Here is a 22,275-nt window from a genome sequence, read left to right on the forward strand (position 1 = left end):
AAGGTATCCCATACATGTACTTTTTTTTTGAATTCTTTATTTTTGTTGCGCAGGTGGGTACAAGAGATCAACAGACACCACAACAGCGTATTGCAAGATTAACACACGTTAGGTAGTGGCATGAGAATTCGCACATTTTTTATAATTTTAACCAGCTTAATTAGACAATTATATTGTTAGAGTAAAACTAAATAAAACAAGTGAGAACACTTAATGCATAACAGTTTTAGATTAGACATTACATGACATATAAGGCTTCACTTTTTTATAATAAACTAGATAATGCTTACGATCGACTAAGATTATATTAATAGGAGAGGTGGTTGCTATCTGGTCAGGTCTGACTGCTATTCACGACATGAGTTGAGTAATTAAACAATATGACTGGCTAACCTGGATACAACACAATAATCTATCTGGTCATACAATTTAAACTAAGATATTTTTGCCTTGGGTTTGTTTAGTCTTTAAGCTAGGGCATATGGTTTGGTATGTCCCAGGAGGCCACTTGGAGGCCGAGTGACAAGGGGTAAAGCTGGGCTTTCCAGGGGTTTTTGGCTTTGCTGTGGGGTATGACAGTCTTGCTGTGGGATAGGCTGCTTGGTAGGGTGGGTGTCCGATCCATTAGTGGGTAGCAGGTAGTGCCATCATGCCTGGATAAGTCTCTCACCTCCGTCCAATCAGCCTATGCTCTGTTTGGGCAGAGTATAGACCTGCGCCGGCGGGCATTGGGTCGGGTAGTCCATGCCGCTTGATGGTGGATTCTCAGTGTCAGGTTGGTGGGGAGGCAGGCTAGTGTGCGTCTGCCCGGTTTCTTGCCGGTTCCAGGTGGCTGTCGCCTTCCTCCTGTTGCCGCCTGACGTGCCTCCTGTCGCCCGCTTTCTAAGAATTTCCCGCTGGTGTCGTCTTACCGGGCGAGTCTGTGTCCGGGGTGTCTGTGCTGACTTCCTTTTTAACACGCTTATGTGCTTGCGCGGTTGGATTTCAGGTACACTCTCCGGGGTTGATGGGAACAGGAGGGCTTTGAGCTTCTCCCAGAGGACTTGGAAGGCTTTGTCCAGCCGCCCGCTGCAATCACTGGGGGAGTCCGTTGTCTCCGCCATGTTGTGTGCGTTTCCACCGCTCGCTTTGGGCCCCTGTGTCGCCACTGCGTGTTCGCTGGGTTGTACCAGGGTTTCCCTAGGAAGGACCGGGATGTTCCCCACCGGTATAGAGGGGTCATGGGTGTCAGCGGCCGCCTCCCGCGGCCGCCTCCCGCTCGCCGACCACGCTTGTAGGCCCTGCAGGATGAGGAGGCGAGTTTCGCTGGAAGTGTCGCTTGTGAGGCATCATTGTGTGCCCCTCTTTGCCCCCTTCCTCCTGGTGGCCTTTTTGAGAAGATTAATACTCGTTTTTATGGCTTTTGTTCTTTTTCCATGCTGCAGGTCAGGAGCTGCACAGTTTAGCTTCCTATCCTCTCAGCGGTCAAGCCCCGCCCCCCCCATACATGTACTTTTTTAACTGCTAAACTGTTCCCCATTTAAGGACCACTAGAGTTACTTAGACCATCTCAATGAAGTGACCCTGCAATGTAAAACATCATGCTTCCCATAGGCGTGCGCACGGGGTGTGCCGGGTGTGCCTGGGCACACCCTAATCCCCGCGGCACGCGCTATGTATTGAGACCGGCAGGGGAGATCTCAGGATCTCCCCTGCCGGCTCATGCAGAGCCGGCGCTATCCGAGCGCCGGCTCTGCTCTCAGCCTCCCCTCACCGGCTCACAGGCAGTGAGGGAGGCAGGAGAGGACCGGCGGAGCTCTTGCCAGCAGCTCCGCCGGGTTCCTCTCGCGAGATCTGAGCGTTGCCGCGGCAACGCTCAGATCTCGCGTGAGTGAACTCTAGCCCTGCGGGGCTAGAGTTCACTCTCCACTGGACCACCAGGGATGGATGGCAGCAGCAGGATCCCCCCTCCCAGGCATAAGGTAAGAAGGGAGGGGGGATAACTGATCTGCCCCCACCTCCACTGGACCACCAGGGAAAGCAGCAAGGAAAGATCCCCCCTCCCTACATAAAGTAAGAAGGGAGGGGGGATATTAAGTAATGTACCCCCACCTCCACCCCCCACAATCACCCACACACACATATACACAGCACCAACACACATACAGCACCCACACACAGCACCCATAGACACATACACAGCACCCATAGACACATACACAGCACCCACACACATACACAGCACCCACAGACATACACAGCACCCACACACATACACAGCACCCACACACATACACAGCACCCACACACATACACAGCACCCACACACACAGCACCCACACACACACACACAGCACCCACACACATACACAGCACCCACACACATACACAGCACCCACACACACAGCACCCACACACATACACAGCACCCACACACATACACAGCACCCACATACACAGCACCCACACACATACACAGCACCCACACACATACACAGCACCCACACACATACACAGCACCCACACACATACACAGCACCCACACACATGCACAGCACCCACACACATGCACAGCACCCACACACATGCACAGCACCCACACACATGCACAGCACCCACACACATGCACAGCACCCACACACATGCACAGCACCCACACACATGCACAGCACCCACATACACAGCACCCACACACATACACAGCACCCACACACATACACAGCACCCACACACATACACAGCACCCACACACATACACAGCACCCACACACATACAGCACCCACACACATACTGAGCACCCACAGACATACACAGCACCCACAGACATACACAGCACCCACAGACATACACAGCACCCACAGACATACACAGCACCCACAGACATACACAGCACCCACAGACATACACAGCACCCACAGACATACACAGCACCCACAGACATACACAGCACCCACAGACATACACAGCACCAACAGACATACACAGCACACACATACAGACCCCCCCACACACATACACAGCACCCACACACACACAGCACCCACACACACACAGCACCCACACATACACAGCACCCACACATACACAGCACCCACACATACACAGCACCCACACACACACAGCACCCACACACACACAGCACCCACACACATACACAGCACCCACACATACACAGCACCCACACACATACACAGCACCCACACACATACACAGCACCCACACACATACACAGCACCCACACACATACACAGCACCCACACACACACAGCACCCACAGACATACAGCACCCACAGACATACAGCACCCACAGACATACAGCACCCACAGACATACAGCACCCACAGACATACAGCACCCACAGACATACAGCACCCACAGACATACAGCACCCACACACATACAGCACCCACACACATACAGCACCCACACACATACAGCACCCACACACATACAGCACCCACACACATACAGCACCCACACACATACAGCACCCACACACATACAGCACCCACACACATACAGCACCCACACACATACAGCACCCACACACATACAGCACCCACACACATACAGCACCCACACACACAGCACCCACACACATACACAGCACCCACACACATACACAGCACCCACACACATTCAGCACCCACAGACATACACAGCACCTACACACATACAGCACCCACACACACATACAGCACCCACACACACATACAGCACCCACACACACAGCACCCTCACAAACACACAGCACTCTCACACACATTACACAAACAGCACTCTCACAGCACACTACCAGTACCCTCACACACAAACATCACCCTCACACACAGTACATTTACAGCACCCTCACACAGCACCCACAGACATGCACAGCACCCACAGACATGCACAGCACCCACAGACATGCACAGCACCCACAGACATGCACAGCACCCACAGACATACAGCACCCACAGACATACAGCACCCACAGACATACAGCACCCACAGACATACAGCACCCACAGACATACAGCACCCACAGACATACAGCACCCACAGACATACAGCACCCACAGACATACAGCACCCACAGACATACAGCACCCACACACATACAGCACCCACACACATACAGCACCCACACACATACAGCACCCACACACATACAGCACCCACACACATACAGCACCCACACACATACAGCACCCACACACATACAGCACCCACACACATACAGCACCCACACACATACAGCACCCACACACATACAGCACCCACACACATACAGCACCCACACACACAGCACCCACACACATACACAGCACCCACACACATACACAGCACCCACACACATACACAGCACCCACACACATACACAGCACCCACAGACATTCAGCACCCACAGACATTCAGCACCCACAGACATACACAGCACCTACACACATACAGCACCCACACACACATACAGCACCCACACACACATACAGCACCCACACACACAGCACCCTCACAAACACACAGCACTCTCACAGCACACTACCAGTACCCTCACACACAAACATCACCCTCACACACAGTACATTTACAGCACCCTCACACAGCACCCACAGACATGCACAGCACCCACAGACATGCACAGCACCCACAGACATACACAGCACCCACAGACATACACAGCACCCACAGACATACACAGCACCCACACACATACACAGCACCCACACACATACACAGCACCCACATACACAGCACCCACATACACAGCACCCACACACATACACAGCACCCACACACATACACAGCACCCACACACATACACAGCACCCACACACATACACAGCACCCACACACATACAGCACCCACACACATACAGCACCCACACACATACAGCACCCACAGACATACACAGCACCCACAGACATACACAGCACCAACACACATACAGCACACACATACAGACCCCCCCACACACATACAGACCCCCCCACACACATACAGCACCCACACACATACACAGCACCCACACACATACACAGCACCCACAGACATACACAGCACCCACACACATACACAGCACCCACACACATACACAGCACCCACAGACATACACAGCACCCACAGACATACACAGCACCCACAGACATACACAGCACCCACAGACATACACAGCACCCACAGACATACACAGCACCCACAGACATACACAGCACCCACAGACATACACAGCACCCACAGACATACACAGCACCCACAGACATACACAGCACCCACAGACATACACAGCACCCACAGACATACACAGCACCCACAGACATACACAGCACCCACAGACATACACAGCACCCACAGACATACACAGCACCCACAGACATACACAGCACCCACAGACATACACAGCACCCACAGACATACAGACCCCCCCACACACATACACAGCACCCACACATACACAGCACCCACACACATACACAGCACCCACACACATACACAGCACCCACACACATACACAGCACCCACACACATACACAGCACCCACACACATACACAGCACCCACACACATACACAGCACCCACACACATACACAGCACCCACAGACATTCAGCACCCACACACATACATACACAGCACCTGCACACATACATACACAGCACCTACACACATACATACACAGCACCCACACACACATACAGCACCCACACACACATACAGCACCCACACACACAGCACCCTCACAAACACACAGCACTCTCACACACATTACACTCTCACAGCACACTAACAGTACCCTCACAAACACAAACAGGACCCTAACAAACACACACAGCACACTACCAGTACCCTCACACACAAACATCACCCTCACACACAGTACATTTACAGCACCCTCACAAGTGCACACACACAAACAGCACCCTGACACACAGTACATTCACAGCACCCTCACAAGCACGCACACACAAACACCCTCACCCACATAGTACACTACCAGCACCCTCACACACACATCACACTAACAGCACCCTCACACAGCACACACACAGCTTTGTGTCTGTGTGTGTATATATGTGTATATATATACATATATATATATATATATATATATATATATATATATATATATATATACACGCCGCGTGTGCTTGTGCTTTAGGGTGCACACCCTAATGCAATAGGCTGCGCACGCCTATGATGCTTCCCCCCAACCACTTTTGTTCTTTAGAAAGAGCATGAAATCTAATCTATACATTGTGCTAGCAGTATTGCTAGCAAATATAGTTTAACAGTAAAAACTATTTTAAAAGGTTTTTTTTTTCTCCCACCTGTCAACCAATTCTTCGACTCTGTGCCATAGAATTGATTGACAGGGAGAGTAGAAGGGAGCTCCCACAGGCGGTCCTTTTGCTTTCTACCCAACCACAGTACAAGCTGGTGCTGCTAGTGCTGGCTAGGGAGTATAGGAATAGAGTGACTGACATCACTCCGTTCAGATGCTGGCAATAAAACCAGCATGTTGGAGTCATGGAGGAGGTTGAAGACTGCAGGAGGAGCACAGGCATACTGGAGGTGTGTACCCATCTCTGTAAGGAGATTGTGGCGAGGAGAAAGGAGTGTCCGATAAGTGCCTGACCGATTCCCTTTAAATCCACCTGTCTTCCTGACGGCCACTAGAGGCACAGAAGCCCTCACAGGAAGAGCAAAGATTTAATGCTTTCCTATGTTGAAGCTTGGATGCTTGCATCGCTCGCTGTGCATGTATATCAGGTTCCCAATGCTCCTCTGAGGACCATTGGATTGGACCATTGTGGAGTAGGCTATGACTCGTCCATGATGCCGCTGGAGGTGGAGAGGGAGGCAGTGCTGAGCAAGCCTCTGTGCTGTAAAAAGGTAAGTGAAAAGATATATATTTTTGCATTTTATGTAAAATGGGGGGAGGGGTTGGACTTGTATTTAAAGACAGGGACATAAAAGTATTAGGTTTGTATTCCTAACACTTTAGTATTCATATAATCCTGTATTATAACACAGCCTATGGACCTGGAAGATGGTTTCTGAAGAACGGGCAATGATTCTAAACCAAAATTTTAGAAAAGTTAAACAGCCTCATGAATGTGTAATGTATATGTGAATGATGTATATATGTGTGTTTTATTATTTAATTAATTATATATTTTATGTATCACTTTAACAGGCTTACAGAACATGTTTCTGATAAAACAAAGTTGCCCATTTTGATTTTCCCTGAAGGTATGAATATTATTTTAACTAGAGCATGTAAAACATGATGTATTGTTTGTTTTCTATATCTCCAGCAATGCACAATAATTTATTCTATTTTGTATTGTTGGTAACCGGTTCTGAATGTGGTAGATCTTCTTGAGTTTAGCATTAGAGAAACACTCCAATGTTAGAAATAAATATAAATATGTTTTGGTTTCAAATGTTTTTATTCAAGGGGGTACAAGGTTACAGGCTAATAGCATTGTAAAAGCCATATAAAATGATATAGTTAAAATGTATTAAAATCCATACATTTCGGAGGGCAGAGCCTGAAAGCTGAGCTGACTGGATGCATGATACACATGCTCCTGTTAATTTGGCCTGATTTAGGTGTTCTAACCCTGACTATTAAGCTACAAAACCACGTTCTGTGCATTACCGCAGCTTGGGGTTCCTGAGTGAGCTCTTCGACACTTTGAACCACCAGGAACCTTGCTAATGCAGCCACGGCTTGCTGAGGAAGAAGCCAAGGAGAGGCGTCTGATCTCCTCGCCCTCTGGTTCTCAGTACAGGCCTGCTATTCTCCTACCCTCCACCCCCGTGGACCGGTGGGGGATATCTTGTCCCCACTGGACACCTCCGCGCTGACTCAGCACTACCTAACACTAGTTATTCTCTTCTCAAGCTCTGACCTTCTAAGATGGTGAATGCCTTCCTCTCTTACGCACGTGGCACAGATCTAACCCACAGGGCTTGCTACAGCTCTATTGAGGGCACTATAAAGCGACTTGACCTTCAGTGATCTCCAGGAACTTCTGGGCAAAGCTACAAGAATGCAAACATTCTACTCTGCCCACGCTGCAGAAAAGTGATGTGGGAGCGGTGCTGCCGAAGGTGGAGAAGCCTCTTCAGGGTAACACAACCATGACAGAAGAAACTCACCCTGCATCTGGCCTACCTGGGCCAAGGGTCACTCGAGGTATAGCCTCTTCACATGGTCCACGTGAACGGAGGAACACCCGCAGGAAGTGGCGATTACCATTATGCCCCTCAGGATTCCCTGGTGTGGGAGAGACTTGGCCTCTGAAAAATCCCGGGTGGTCCAGTGGGAAATGCTGCTTATCTGCAGACCCAGTGGGTGCAGACTGCTCCATTAGGCCTGTGCTGGAGGAATGCACCAGAGCATTGCCGTGGTGACTTACAATCCTAATACAGTAGAGGTATCAGAGCGGCTGAGGAGATCTGGTAGGGCCTCTCCACTCGAGCGCTGGACGAGGAGATATCTCCCATCAGCCTCAGCCCCACAGCAGGAGATATTTGATCTCCCCATCTGCCGTGCCACCATAAGACCATGACCTTGGTTGCTTTGTGGCAAATCAGGCCAAGGTAGCATGAAGGTTTTTACTCTAAATAATATACTACACTGATCAGCCATAACATTAAAATTACCTGTCTAGTATCATGTAGGTGCCCATTGTGCTCCCAAAACAGCTCTGATGTGTCAAGATATGAACTCCACAAGAACTCTGAACTTGTCCTGTGGTATCTTGCACCAAGATATTTACATCCAAGCCTTTAACCCCTTAAGGACCAAACTTCTGGACTAAAAGGGAATCATGACATGTCAGACATGTCATGTGTCCTTAAGGGGTTAAATCCAGGAAGTTGCGAGCTGGAGTCTCCATGGATCGTATTTGTTGTTCCAGCACATGCCACATATGCTCAACCGGATTGAAATCTTGAATTTTGAGGCCATTGCAATCTTGAAATCTTTGGCATATTCTTCAAATCATTCCTGAACAATTTTTGCAGTGTGGCATTAACCCACTGAAAGACGCCACTGGCAAGAAAGCAAAGCAATCCTTGATTTTTTTTTAATTTTTTTGTCTTTTTAACAATTTGAGCTACAGTACCTCTTCTGTGTGATAGAACCGGGCAGCCCGTTCACCAGTTGACCTTTCTTGCATCAGAGGGAACACCCCACAAGACTTGCCTGTCGCTTTGCAGATGCTCTGACCCTGTTGTCTAGCTATTACTATTTCGTCCTTGTCAAAGTCACTTAGATCTTTTCGCTTGCCCACCTAGACAGGTGGCATCGTAATGATATACTCAATAGGGATCGACCAATATTGATTTTTTTAGAGCCGATACCAAGACCGATAATCTGTGAACTTTCAGGCAGATAGCCGATGACTTGCCGATATTCTCTACATTTACCGTTTTGAAAAAATAAACAATTTCTAAAGGTAAATCCACGAAATATACATGTCACATGTAGTGGATGAAGTGTGTTTAGACAGGGGAGCTGTGTGTGTGTAGTGCATGCAGTGTGTGTGTGTGTGTAGTGTGTGTGTATATATAGTGAATGCAGTGTGTGTATAGTGAATGCAGTGAGTATTTGTGTAGTGTGTGTGTGTGTATATATAGTGAATGCAGTGTGTATTTGGGTAGTGTGTGTGTATATATAGTGAATGCAGTGTGTGTGTGTGTATAGTGAATGCAGTGTGTGTAGTGTGGGTAAAGTGAATGCAGTGTGTGTGTGTATATAATGCAGTGTGTTTGTGTAGTGTGTGTGTGTGTGTATGTAATGCAGTGTGTGTTTGTGTAGTGTGTGTAATGCAGTGTGTGTTTGTGTAGTGTGTGTGTGTGTGTGTGTGTGTTTGTGCAGTGTGTGTATGTAATGCAGTGTTTGTGCAGTGTGTGTATGTAATGCAGTGTTTGTGTAGGTTGTGTGTATGTAATGCAGTGTTTGTGTAGGTTGCGTGTAATGCAGTGTGTGTTTGTTTGTGTAGTGATGTAATTTGTGTAAAATGGGGGCGGCATTTTTTCATTGTAATTATTTTTTTTTAAAATATTTAAATGTTTGTTTTTTGTTTGTTTAGTCCCCCCTCCCTGCTTCTTACCAGGGAGGGGGGATATAGTATTCCCTGGTGGTCCGGTGGCTTGTTAAGTACTGGGGGGGCCCGCAGGAAGACGTTCCTTACCTTTCTCGCAGCTCCTGCAACTCCCCAGTGTAAAACTCGGGGCCCTTGGTGCAGCGCGGAGCGTTGCCATGGTAACCCATGGCAACGCTCTGACGGCCGCGGGACTCGCAAGATTTACACTGGGAGCTGGAGGAGCTGCAAGAAAGGTAAGAAACTGCTTACTGCAGGCCCCCCCAGGACAGCCGGACTTGTAATGAGCCTGACAGTCCTAGGAGGTATTATCGGCAATATCGGTATCTATATTTACCGATATTGCCGAAAATACCGAATATCGGCCGATAATATCGGTAAAACCAATAATCGGTCGATCCCTAATAATCAATGTAATTCACTTCACCTGTCAGTGATTTTAGTGTTGTGGGTGATCAGTGTAAATGATAGTTGAGAAAAAAATATAGGCTTTTGCATTAGAATAAAGTATAGCCCTGTGGAATCTCATGTTCATATTTTAGAATTGTTTCTGGTGCAGTGTGATTACTTAGGCTCTCCCTAATATAAAAGGGTAATTGCAATAACTGGTCTGTGTTTATTTAGTTGAATAAGTCTTTTAAATATAGATATTTCTTCTTGGGTCAAAAGCTCACAACATTAATATACTATATATATTATTGAAAAGTACTAATCCGCAATTCTTTATAAAAAATATGCATTTGTTCTACTTCAAAAGCAAACAATAATATACTTAACAGATGGTATTTCTTAATGATGTTACAGAGAGTGAGAGATCTTTAGTCGTCTTAATATCAACCTGTCAGGAACACATCAGGAGAGGAAATCGGATCGTAGGAGGAAGAGAGAGTGTGGTCTTTTGTCCTCAGTCCTTTATAGGCAAAATTACGTCATAACTTTTAATTTAGACTCTGGCCACATAAGGAAACTCTCCATATAAGTACCCTATCCCCAATCTCCCTATACAGCACATTCCAGAGTCCTCATGGTACAGCATAGCAAACACCATCTGTTCTTTTTAACCCATTAGACAACCACACCTTAATATGTATTTCAATAGGAACATATAGAATATGTAATATTCTACAGTAATCCACACATGGACTCCGTGCTCACAGTGTCTACAGGGTTATTCGCTGCACCTCGGTGACGAGGCACATAGAAAGCCAAAACCATGCCTCTGGTTACTTTATATCTTGTGCAAAGACGTACAGAAAAAAAACAAAAAACAGTTGTACTTCAGATTCAGTGTCAACTCCAAGAAGTGTTTACAAACACTTTGGATGTTTATAGATCCCATTCTCAAGTGCCTCAAATAACCCACCTGGCAGAATGGAAATCCATGGTTGTACCACTGTGGACTGCACTGGAGTTTTGCCATCTTAAGGCCCAAAGTTCTCGTCAGTAGTAACTTCATTTCTTAAATTGGTAGTTTTATATGTGCTTTAAGTTTTTTAAGATATATACACTTGCAATTGTAAGTATATATACACACAATCATTTATTGATTTCTGTAATATGATCTCATTAACTCACTTAGTAGTTTTGATGAAGAGGACACTAGTGGACGCTTTCTGGACTAGGTGAATTTCAAGTATAATACCGGTTCACACAGGGCCGGCGTTAGGCCTTTGGGCGCCCTGTGTGAAAAATCTTCAAAGCTGCCCCCCCTTCCCACACACCCTGTCACACACACACGCAGACAGCCACACGCACACACAGACATAGAAACATAGAATGTGACGGCAGATAAGAACCATTCGGCCCATCGAGTCTGCCCAGACAGTCACACATAGGCAGTCTCACACACACAGGCAGAGAGCCACACACAAACACACAGGCAGAGAGCCACACACAAACACACAGGCAGAGAGCCACACACAAACACACAGGCAGAGAGCCACACACAAACACACAGGCAGAGAGCCACACACAAACACACAGGCAGAGAGCCACACACAAACACACAGGCAGAGAGCCACACACAAACACACAGGCAGAGAGCCACACAGTTGCCTCTGTTCCCTGTGGAGGCAGGCAGTGCAGCTCCTGGATTCTGGTTGTTGGGGGAAGCAGGGACTCCCTCCTGCTTCCCCTACAGCAGTTACACAGCACTTTTAGCCCCGCCCCTGCCGCACGGTAAGCCCCGCCCCCACCGCAAAATTTTCACTTTTTTTTTTTAATCCTGGCCGGCCATGTGTGAGCGGCTACAAATACAGAAAGAAAAGTCCTGCGCTCACTCCCATCACTCCTGGGCGGCAGCAATGACTACAGTACACATCAGCTAATACATATAGTAAAAAGTTACCTGCGCTCTCTCCCTAATACCTATGTATATTTAAACAAATGGAGGTCATTTAGTTACTCCAATGGCCACTGGAGGGAATGCCCACCTGCCATTGGAGTAACTAAATGACCTCCATTTGTTTAAATATACATAGGGATTAGGGAGAGAGCACAGGTAACTTTTTTTTTTTTCCTTTGGTTTTTACTATATGTATTAGCTGATGTATACTGTAGTATTGCTGCCGCCCAGGAGTGAAGGGAGTGAGCGCAGGACTTTTCTTTCTGTATTTGTATCACACAGCTAGGTTACAATGCTGCCGACCATCCCATATGTGTGAGTGGTGTCGGCCGCACGGAGCCCCCTGCTGCATGGCGCCCTATGCGGCCGCACAGCTCGCACACCCCAAGGCCGGCCCTGGGTTCACATGATCTCCGTGCATCCCGATAACAACATTCATGAAATATACTATTCATTTCATGATACAGCCATTTGGTGACCAATCCATCCTTCCATACACAGAATCACTAGTATTATCCTTTTGTCACTTGTAAATGTATCCACTGGTGATATTGTACTTAATAAATTAACTCATATTACCTGCACAATTCTTAATCTGGTCTTGGAAATATTTTCCTTGTGTGTTCTTGGTAATTTGGTAAATATATATTTTTTTTTTACTGCAGGTACCTGCATCAATAACACATCGGTTATGATGTTTAAAAAGGGAAGTTTTGAAATAGGAGGCACCATTTATCCAGTGGCAATTAAGGTAAAGAAAATAAAGTCCGTTATTTTACTTTTTTTTTATATATTTTTTTCTCCTAACAACCAGACTCTTTTTAATGTCAGCATTTAAATCACTGAATAAAAAACTAATTTTCATTAAAATATACATGTAAGTGTTCATAATATATACAATTAAAACAATATATTATTCAGTATTGTATTCTAAATTAGACAAACAAATCCTTAATGCATTCAGCAAGTGATGCTCTGCAAAATAGTAATTTTAAATTTGCAATAGTGTAGAAATGACCCCAATATAAACTTATGCAAATTTAAAAAAAATTTGTATAGTTTTTAAAAAGGATATCCATTAATACCATATCAGTATTACCAATATGTTCAATAATTTACTAATTATTTAAGTAAAGGTTCTTTAAAGAAAGTAGCAAAAGACACTAAAAACAAGGTACACTTAAGCTGTTCTGGTTTAAAATCGTGTCTTGTGCACAAGAAACAAAACTTGAACAGAAACAGCAGTTTATTAAAATGTAAAGATACTCTAAGCACCAAAATAACTTTAGCTTAATTAAGCAGTTTGGTATATAGATTATGTCCCTGCAATCTCTTTGCTCAATTCTCTGCCACTTAGGAGTTAAACCACTTTTTTGTTTTTGTGTATACAGCCCTAGCCCCTCCTCCACTAACTGTGACTCACCCATACTCCATGTAAAAATGGTTTAATTTTTAATCAGATCTTACAGCACATTGTTTTTACTTTAGAAGTTATTTCCTGCTCTATCTGTTGAACTTTACTCACATAGTAGGCTTCTGTAGGCTCTAGCAGACAATTAACAAAGCAGGGAATACAATAATTATAATTCTAAATTGAAACACCCACTGTGCAATAAAGGAAGTTTACAGGAAGCATATAGGTAAGCTGTGTGTTACAACCAGGGGAAATGTAGCGAGGACTGCATAAACAAAGTGTTTTAACTATTGAATGTCAGAGAATGAAACGGTGAGACCTCAGGAGTATGATCTATGCACCAAAACTACTTAATTAAGTTGAAGTTATTTTGGTGCTTTGAGTGTCCCTTTAAAACATAGCCTCTTGCTATGAGATGATTGTATGCCCCAAAACATTTTAAAACTACATAATTATGTTTTCACTTAATGTGGTAAACTTATTGATCCTCTGGTCAGCATTTTCAGTATTCACAAAGCCATGTAGCAATTTATCTTGCCCTCCCCTGCCTTGCGATCTTTGTGACCCCCTATGAGCACTTCTGTCAGCTGCTGGGCTTGGTGTCGCGTTAAAGTCGCCCCCAACTATAATCATCCCGTGGTGAAGGGCATGAATTTTAGTCTGAAGTGTGTCCCAAAATGCCAGGGTCGGTTGGTTTGGTTTTTTAAATATTTATTAAGTGGATGGTATGAGAAAGTAAGGTGCCGGAGACTATGATGTAACGTACCTCCGGATCTGCCTCAGTGGCAGAAACCCTGAGTGGGCAGCTATTTCATATGAGGATCGCTACGCCATTGCGTTTGCACAGAGTTCTAGCTTCATATGTGGAGACGTATGTGTGGTCTTAAAGTTTAAAATGCGCTTGTTTCGGTAGATGTGTCTCTTGAACTAAGGCCACATCGCCCTTCATTCTTTTCAGTTCTCTAAACAATAGGCGTCTTTTGGTCGGGGAATTTAGGCCTTTGACATTTAGTGAGGTTAGTTTCACTGTCATGTATCTGGTCTGTTCGAAACGCTACTGTACACGCCCACCTCTGCTACCTCCCAGCTACCCTCCAACCCGTCCAACCCTCTCCCACCCAGAGGAAAAAGGAAACTAGGGGAACAGAAAGGAAAAGTATTAGAGAAAGAGAATGTAGAATGTGGTGCATCTCTCGTGCGCCACCAACAGTGTCTGGTCTTATCCATTGCCAGACTTATGTGGGGGTCAGATTCCCGCATCTCGGTCGCGTCCAGCGCCAAGATGAAAAGCGGGACCATGAGCCCATTCATCCAACACGCTATTATAGCATTTACTGATAACAATTAAGCATTTAGCAATACTCCTACATGTGACCTGATAGACCTCGCCTTAGTTGCATTTGGTTTTCAGACCTCATACACAACAAATAAATACATTACAATAACCGTACATGATAACCATAACAAAACTTAAGGAGTGGACCTCGCCCTCAATGCCTAAAGCACTGATCACCAAGGGTCCCTACTTGTTCCTATACCTGCCTCTGCCCTCTCCCGCCGTGCAGGACTTCTACCTGCCCCCTACTGGGCAAGGGGGGGGGGGGTCCGGGAGAGGGGGGGGAATATAAAGAGGATTTAGCTGCTTCTTCACCATTTTGCAACATTAGACCATATGAGCCCGTGGAAAGGCCCTACGTCTGTGCACCGCTGGGTTTACTGCGGTGAATTTAACTGGCTCACCGGTGCCCTTGTGCTGCTAGTCATGGTTTTTTTTTTTTTTTTAAAAATACATTTATAAATAGGGGGAGGTGGGGAGTAGTGTTATTGTTTGGTATCCGGTAAGTTTGGGGGGTGCTCAATATGCGATGTCTATCTTTCTCCACTGTACAAGCTATGCTGAGGTTATCCCCAGCCACAACCAAAAACATACACTTTTCGTCTCCCACCTTACCCCGTTTGCTGAAAGCGGCTGTACATACAACATGCGTCCGAATGGGCGTGTAATACTCAAGAGTCCATGCTAAAACATTATTTTGAGGAACAATCAACAAGACCCAGATTGTTTTTCTTATGATCGACACTCATTATCGACTGCTCAGAAGAGCAGAGCATTTGAAGGAGAAGCTAGGAGGTATCCGTTGGCAGTCAACGCCACTTTCTACATAGACTCTTACATCACCTTAAAACCTGCTACTAAAATGTGTGTTGCCATATTTCATCAACATCATCTGGGCAGCATATCTGAGTGCAATGTCTTATATTGACGTACTCCTCTTTCTTTTAATTATAATGTATATATGTTCTTTCTTGGTAGACACACACTTGGCTGTGTCTCACATTAATAAGATCTAGCTGTCCTCTCACACTACTTCGCTTGATAAGTCCTTGATGACATCAGCTCTCTCTGGGTAAAGAAGGGACATTTTATAGTAGATTATGTATAGCTCGGTGGTAGGCAACCTTTGGCACTCCTTGCTGTTGTGGACTACATCTCCTCTGATGCTTTGCCTGATGTAGTCTACAGAGGTTGCCTACTCTTGATCTAGCCTGTAAATGGCTAACTGTAGTGCTGCAGCAGTTTGTGAATTATATTTCCTGTAATACCCAGTAAGCCTATCAGGGGGCTGTGTTTCATGAAAAGCACTAAGGTAAGTGCTTGGTTGATCTTTGAACGAGCATATTGGGAAATGTAGGTTCCACAGCTGCAGGGACAATATTAGGCAATGTAATCTCTGCTGTGCTGTTACACATTGTAAGATATTGATATACTTTTGTTTCTTAATTCTGAAAACGTTACAAATTGATGCAAATGTTTTCTTACTAGTGTATCTGTCCCTTTAATGCAGTATGACCCTCAGTTTGGTGATGCTTTTTGGAATAGCAGTAAACACAGTATGGTGAGCTATCTACTACGAATGATGACCAGCTGGGCACTCAAGTGCAACGTGTGGTACCTACCTCCAGTGACAAGAGAGGTATTTACATGTATTAAGGAACAATATGGGATAGTTTTTTAAACTTAATAAATATAATGTAAGTTTAAAAAAAAAAAAAAAAATGTATTTATTGCTGGTCAATGGCACCCTGCTTTTCAGGTTTGGTTGCCCAAAAAGCCAAAGCTTATGTCCCTATCGAACAACCATGAACTTATGTCCCTATCGAACAACCAAAGCTTATGTCCCTATCGAACAACCATGAACAATCCTCTAAGAATGAATGCAATATCTTCACACCCCATTGACCTGACTAGTTAATACTGAAGCCTCCGATTTATGATTGTAATTAATTCTTCAGGGTTTATTCAATAAATATAGTTTGGGTTGATATAGTGTTCTATAGGAACACATATAGAATTCTACATTTTGTTAGAAAAACTTTTCAACCAGAGCAGATATTTCTAAATGTAACCATGTTTGAATTTCACGATCATATTACAATTAAACATGGTTATTTAAACACTAAATGTTTACTTTTAAAATGTTGTACTTGCTTTAACATTAGGGCGCTGTGATAATATATATTTAAAATGAAATAATTCAGCTAATTGGAGAACGTGGGCTTTTGCAGGTGGACGAAGATGCCGTTCATTTTGCCAATAGAGTAAAGTCTGCAATTGCCAAACAAGGAGGACTGGTTGAACTTGACTGGTAAGTTTGTAAGCTAATTCTTCAGCTCTTTGTCAGAATGGAAACATTCTCAAACTGGGAGATTTTTTCTGTTTTCCTACTTTAGGGTTGTATTAGTATAAGTGCTATTTATGTTTTCATTTGTGTGTGTCCATTAAAATGGTGACTTGCTGTTTAAGCTAATTTGGACTAAAATTCTTATCCGGCATAGTCAACCAATAGATGGAGTTAACCAATAGATGCTGGTGGGGTTTCTTGCAATCCTGCTCCCCTGTATCATCTCCGGGTATCTGTTATTTTCCTTTCTCCCTTCTGCACACCACCTCTTTTTTTTTTCTCTTCTTCTTTCTTCTTCGTCTCTACCCTTTCTTCATTTACAAGATTACCGTATATACTCGAGTATAAGCCGACCCGAATATAAGCCGAGGCCCCTAATTTTACCCCCAAAAACTGGAAAAACTTATTGACTCAAGTATAAGACTAGGGTGGGTAATGCAGCAGCTACTGGTACATTTCTAAATAAAATTAGATCCTAAAAAAATTATATCAATTGAATATTTATTTACAGTGTGTGTATATAATGAATGCAGTGTGTGTATGAGAATGCAGTGTGTGTGTGTGAGTGCAGTGTGTGTGTGTGAGTGCAGCGTGTGTGTATGTATGAGTGCAGCGTGTGTGTGTGTGTTGCAGAGCCTTGGTGGGGAGTGGGCAATTTTTTTTATTTTTTTTTTATTATTTTAATATTTTTTTATGATTAATTTTTATTTTATTTAATTATTATTTTTTTTATTATTTTAATATTTATTTTTTATTATTTTATTTTTTTTCGTCCCCCCTCCCTGCTTTATACATAGCAGGGAGGGGGGCTCCTTCCCTGGTGGTCTAGTGGCATTGGTAGTTCAGTGGGGGGGAGGAGGGGGCTGTCAGAGAGTTTACTTACCTCTCCTGCAGCTCCTGTCAGCTCTCTCCTCCTCTGCGCCGGTCCTTTCAGCACCTCTATCAGCTCACACTGTAAGTCTCGCGAGAGCCGCGGCTCTCGCGAGACTTACAGTTTGAGCTGACCGAGGTGCTGAACGGACCGGCGCGGAAGAGGAGGAAGCTGACAGGAGCTGCAGGAGAGGTAAGTAAACTCTCTGACAGCCCCCACAGCCCCAGTCTGTATTATGGCAATGTAAATTGCCATAATACAGACAGTGACTCGAGTATAAACCGAGTTGGGGTTTTTCAGCACAAAAAATGTGCTGAAAAACTCTGCTTATACTCGAGTATATACGGTACCTTTTTAGCTCGGTGGAGCTCTACTATTCTCTTATATAGGAAATATAAATTGATGTGAGCACACAACAGCTTCATATTTGTTTTATTAGGTCAAGAAAAACATAGACAACATCTCGGCCTTACCATGCAACCTATTCTGTTCATTATTTGTGAACATGTTTTATATTATTGTATTTTTCTTCTTTTTTTTCTCTCTATATGCTTCTCTATTTTTTGACCACATATGATATTGGCTTTGTAGGAGTTGGATATAAATGCAGCTATAACAGTCTCCAGATAGGTTAGGTTATGTTTTTTTTTTTTTTTTTTTCTCCTGACCTCTGCACCTACGAAGGGCAGAGGTAACAATCCAGTACCAATTTAGCTTGAGATCTGAATTGGGACCTACCAAAGGGCAATCTACTTGATTTCTTACTCAGTATTCTGTATTGTGCGGAGAGATAGCCTGCAATGTGGATCTGGATCAACTTTTTGGGTGGGATCAGTCTGATATGCAAATTGCCTAGGTTCTATTTGTAAAACTAGCTTGAGATCTGAGCGGGAACCTTCCGAAGGGCAATCTACTTGAGCTGTTGTCTGTTCTCAGTATCCTCTTGCCAGTATCAATTTATGTTTTTTCTTTTGAGTTCGAAAATGTAATTGCCTGCGAGAGTGGCAATAAGAATAAAAAAAAAGATACATATATATATATATATATATATATATATATATATATATATATATATATATATATATATATATATATATATATATATATATATATATATATGTGTGTGTGTGTGTGTGTGTGTGTGTGTGTGTGTGTATATATATATATATATATATATATATATATATATATATATATATATATATATATATATAAAAACAGATAAAATTCGTATCTTGTAATACCTTTTTTATTGGACTAACAGAATTTTTTAATGACAAGCTTTCGGGATAACCTCCCTTTCTCAAGTCTGAAGCATTTCTGAGCAAGACGACACATAGAATTCAAAGTTAAAAATGAAATATGATTTATTTTTTGCCGATTCTTTATTTGGATGTATAGGTAGAACTACCAGTGTGGCTCACACTTCAGATTAGGCTGGTTATTACATAAAATTAACAGATTGTTTTTTTTTTTTACTTATAAAAATAACATAGGATCCTGAAAACTATACCTTCATGTTTTAAAGATTCTCAATTGCAGTATTATTTAATGGAATATATACATTCAAAGGCCTAATCTGTTTGCGCACTCATTCCTAACTTTTAGCTTTAATTTAGTTTTTCTTTTGTTTTAGGGATGGTGGTCTTAAAAGAGATAGAGTCAAAGAATCTTTCAAAGAGGAACAGCAGAAAAACTACAGCAAGATAATTGTAGGAGAACATAATTCCTTCCAAAAAACAACCAACTGAACATTTTTTGAGGCTATCAAACAACAAACAGAGTTTATTCATTTTTTTTTCTTTCACATTTGCACTAATGAGATGGAGGATGAAGTTAAGTAAATTTCACTGCCATGCAAAGATTGCCTGTTGCTCACCTTGTGAAGTGCTCGGGCAACTTTGATTTTGCCTGAATTTACAGGAGAATACCAGTTGAGTTTGGTCAAGAAACACCGCCTTGCAGTAGCGACATTTATATTGACTATAAACTGATAAATCTTCTCAATGCTGGGTCTTCAACAGTAAAGCTATAAAGGGAATTTTGGATCAATGTAAATTAACATTCCCCATGAAATGTGGAATGACATTGGTACCATTTCTAGTTAGATTTAATAATTGATTTGTGTTTTCTGGTCATGTCATAAAAACATTCTATATGGAAAACATGCATTTTGTTTATGTATTTGTACAAGTATGTATGCATCAGTTCAGTTTTGTTGTATTTTTATGCTGTGCAATTTATACTATCGTTGCAACAACAATTTCTACATCCAGGCTACTAAAATGTAATAATTTTTTTTTTTTTGCAGATTTATACTAGGCTTTTGGTGTGCCGAGGATAACTAATATGGTCTGATTAATATTTTATATTTGCTGTTTAGGCAAATATGGTGTCCTTCTGGAACACTATAACAGTGCAATTCTGCATTATAAAAAAATACAATATATATATATATAGTAAGAAATTTATCTGTCTGATGCCATACTTTCAAATGGCATCCTAATACTAAACAAGACCTTGCAAAAAACGCTAATGCAGTGTCTTTTATGAGCAGTGTTTTCGATCTCATTTTGTATTCCGTCCTACTATGATTGTTGAACTCCTTGGTTGGTTTTATCTCTCAAATATCCTTTAATAAAATTTGTTTTGAGTTGATATTTCTTATTTTTAGAATTCCATAGTGTTTAACTTTTGATCTATTCTGCCATCAACACTAAAATAACACTCCTGTTTATAAAGGAACACTAGAGTCTCTAAGGCACTTCAACCTGCTCAATTGCTTTACTGGTTAATTAAAAGTACCCTCTGTCTTAATTTGTAAATATTCAGATTTAGAGAATCTTCGAGTCCACTGTGTCACCAACAGCTGCTTGCACCATTGGGTACATTACACAGCTTGATTATACGCAGCGAGTCTAAGATTTCTGCTGAAAAAGTTCAACAGGAGCCTCCACAGCATGCGACCGGTCAGCATGGGTGCCAGGCCCCGCCTCCAAAATATGCATTTCAATAAATGGCATTAGTAACATACTCCCAGGTAGCAGGTATCAGACAGTTAAGTTTTTTTGCTCACTAGCTTTGAATGGGGATACAAAGCATTAGAATGAATGCTCTGCATGATTACACTGATCAGATTCCCACTGTCTCCCCCTGTCAGGATGTTACAAGGTGAAAAGTGTTGCTCTGTCAGGCATGTCCAATGCACATTTCCAGCATTCCTGGGGATAGGACATTTGTTAGATCAGTGTCCCTCCTGGAGTGTGTGAGATTATAAAAGTGTCACCTACCTTCTGCAGGTCCTTATTTCCAGAACTGCTTTCAATGTCATGAAAGATTTCTGCTACTTGTATTTTTAATTCATTGTTTACTTCATTTGTATCCATGTGTGGGGGAATCGTTCTACTGTATCTCATATGTTTCATAACTTTCTAGGTAAATAATCCGTAATGAAGACTTCATGCAACCCACAGGTCCAAGTTGATGGGTGTACGTATGTGAATTTTTCCCCATTAACCCTGCTCCACCATGAAGAACTAAAGCCATTGATAGGCACTCTTTCATTTGATATTGGATAATAGAAAAATCAACCTGTATTGGAAGCCCAGAAAGCTCTAAAAGATGTAGCACTTCCAACTATTCTTAATGTCTCTACTCCAGAACCAAAAGTTCTGGAACCAAAGTGGACCAATATATCAAGACCAGTTTGCACGAGACAAGCTCCATCCTAAGTAATGATTGAGTTTTCCATTTTCATATACATGTGATGGTGGGAAATGGTTTGCTGCCTCAGGTACTGGAAAACTTTCCAGCATTGAAGGAACTATGAATTATCCTTAAAACATTTATGAAGATAATGTACAGTCATAATTTGTGATTTGAT

General features: G+C 43.3%; 1 protein-coding gene across 1 annotated transcript in view; it reads left to right on the forward strand.

Moving 5' to 3' along the window:
- The window catches only part of GPAT3 (glycerol-3-phosphate acyltransferase 3), a 103,892-nt gene extending 82,842 nt beyond the window's left edge, over positions 1 to 21,050 (forward strand). The window contains exons 8-12 of the mRNA XM_063458751.1: positions 7,158 to 7,213; positions 13,090 to 13,175; positions 16,685 to 16,813; positions 17,406 to 17,485; positions 20,029 to 21,050. Of these exons, the coding sequence (XP_063314821.1) occupies positions 7,158 to 7,213; positions 13,090 to 13,175; positions 16,685 to 16,813; positions 17,406 to 17,485; positions 20,029 to 20,143 (466 nt within the window). The 3' untranslated portion in view covers positions 20,144 to 21,050. The remainder of the gene's footprint in view (positions 1 to 7,157; positions 7,214 to 13,089; positions 13,176 to 16,684; positions 16,814 to 17,405; positions 17,486 to 20,028) is intronic.
- Positions 21,051 to 22,275: the final 1,225 nt, after the last annotated feature.

The sequence above is a fragment of the Pelobates fuscus genome, chromosome 6 (genome assembly GCF_036172605.1).
Source record: "Pelobates fuscus isolate aPelFus1 chromosome 6, aPelFus1.pri, whole genome shotgun sequence".
Classification (NCBI taxonomy): Eukaryota; Metazoa; Chordata; class Amphibia; order Anura; family Pelobatidae; genus Pelobates; species Pelobates fuscus.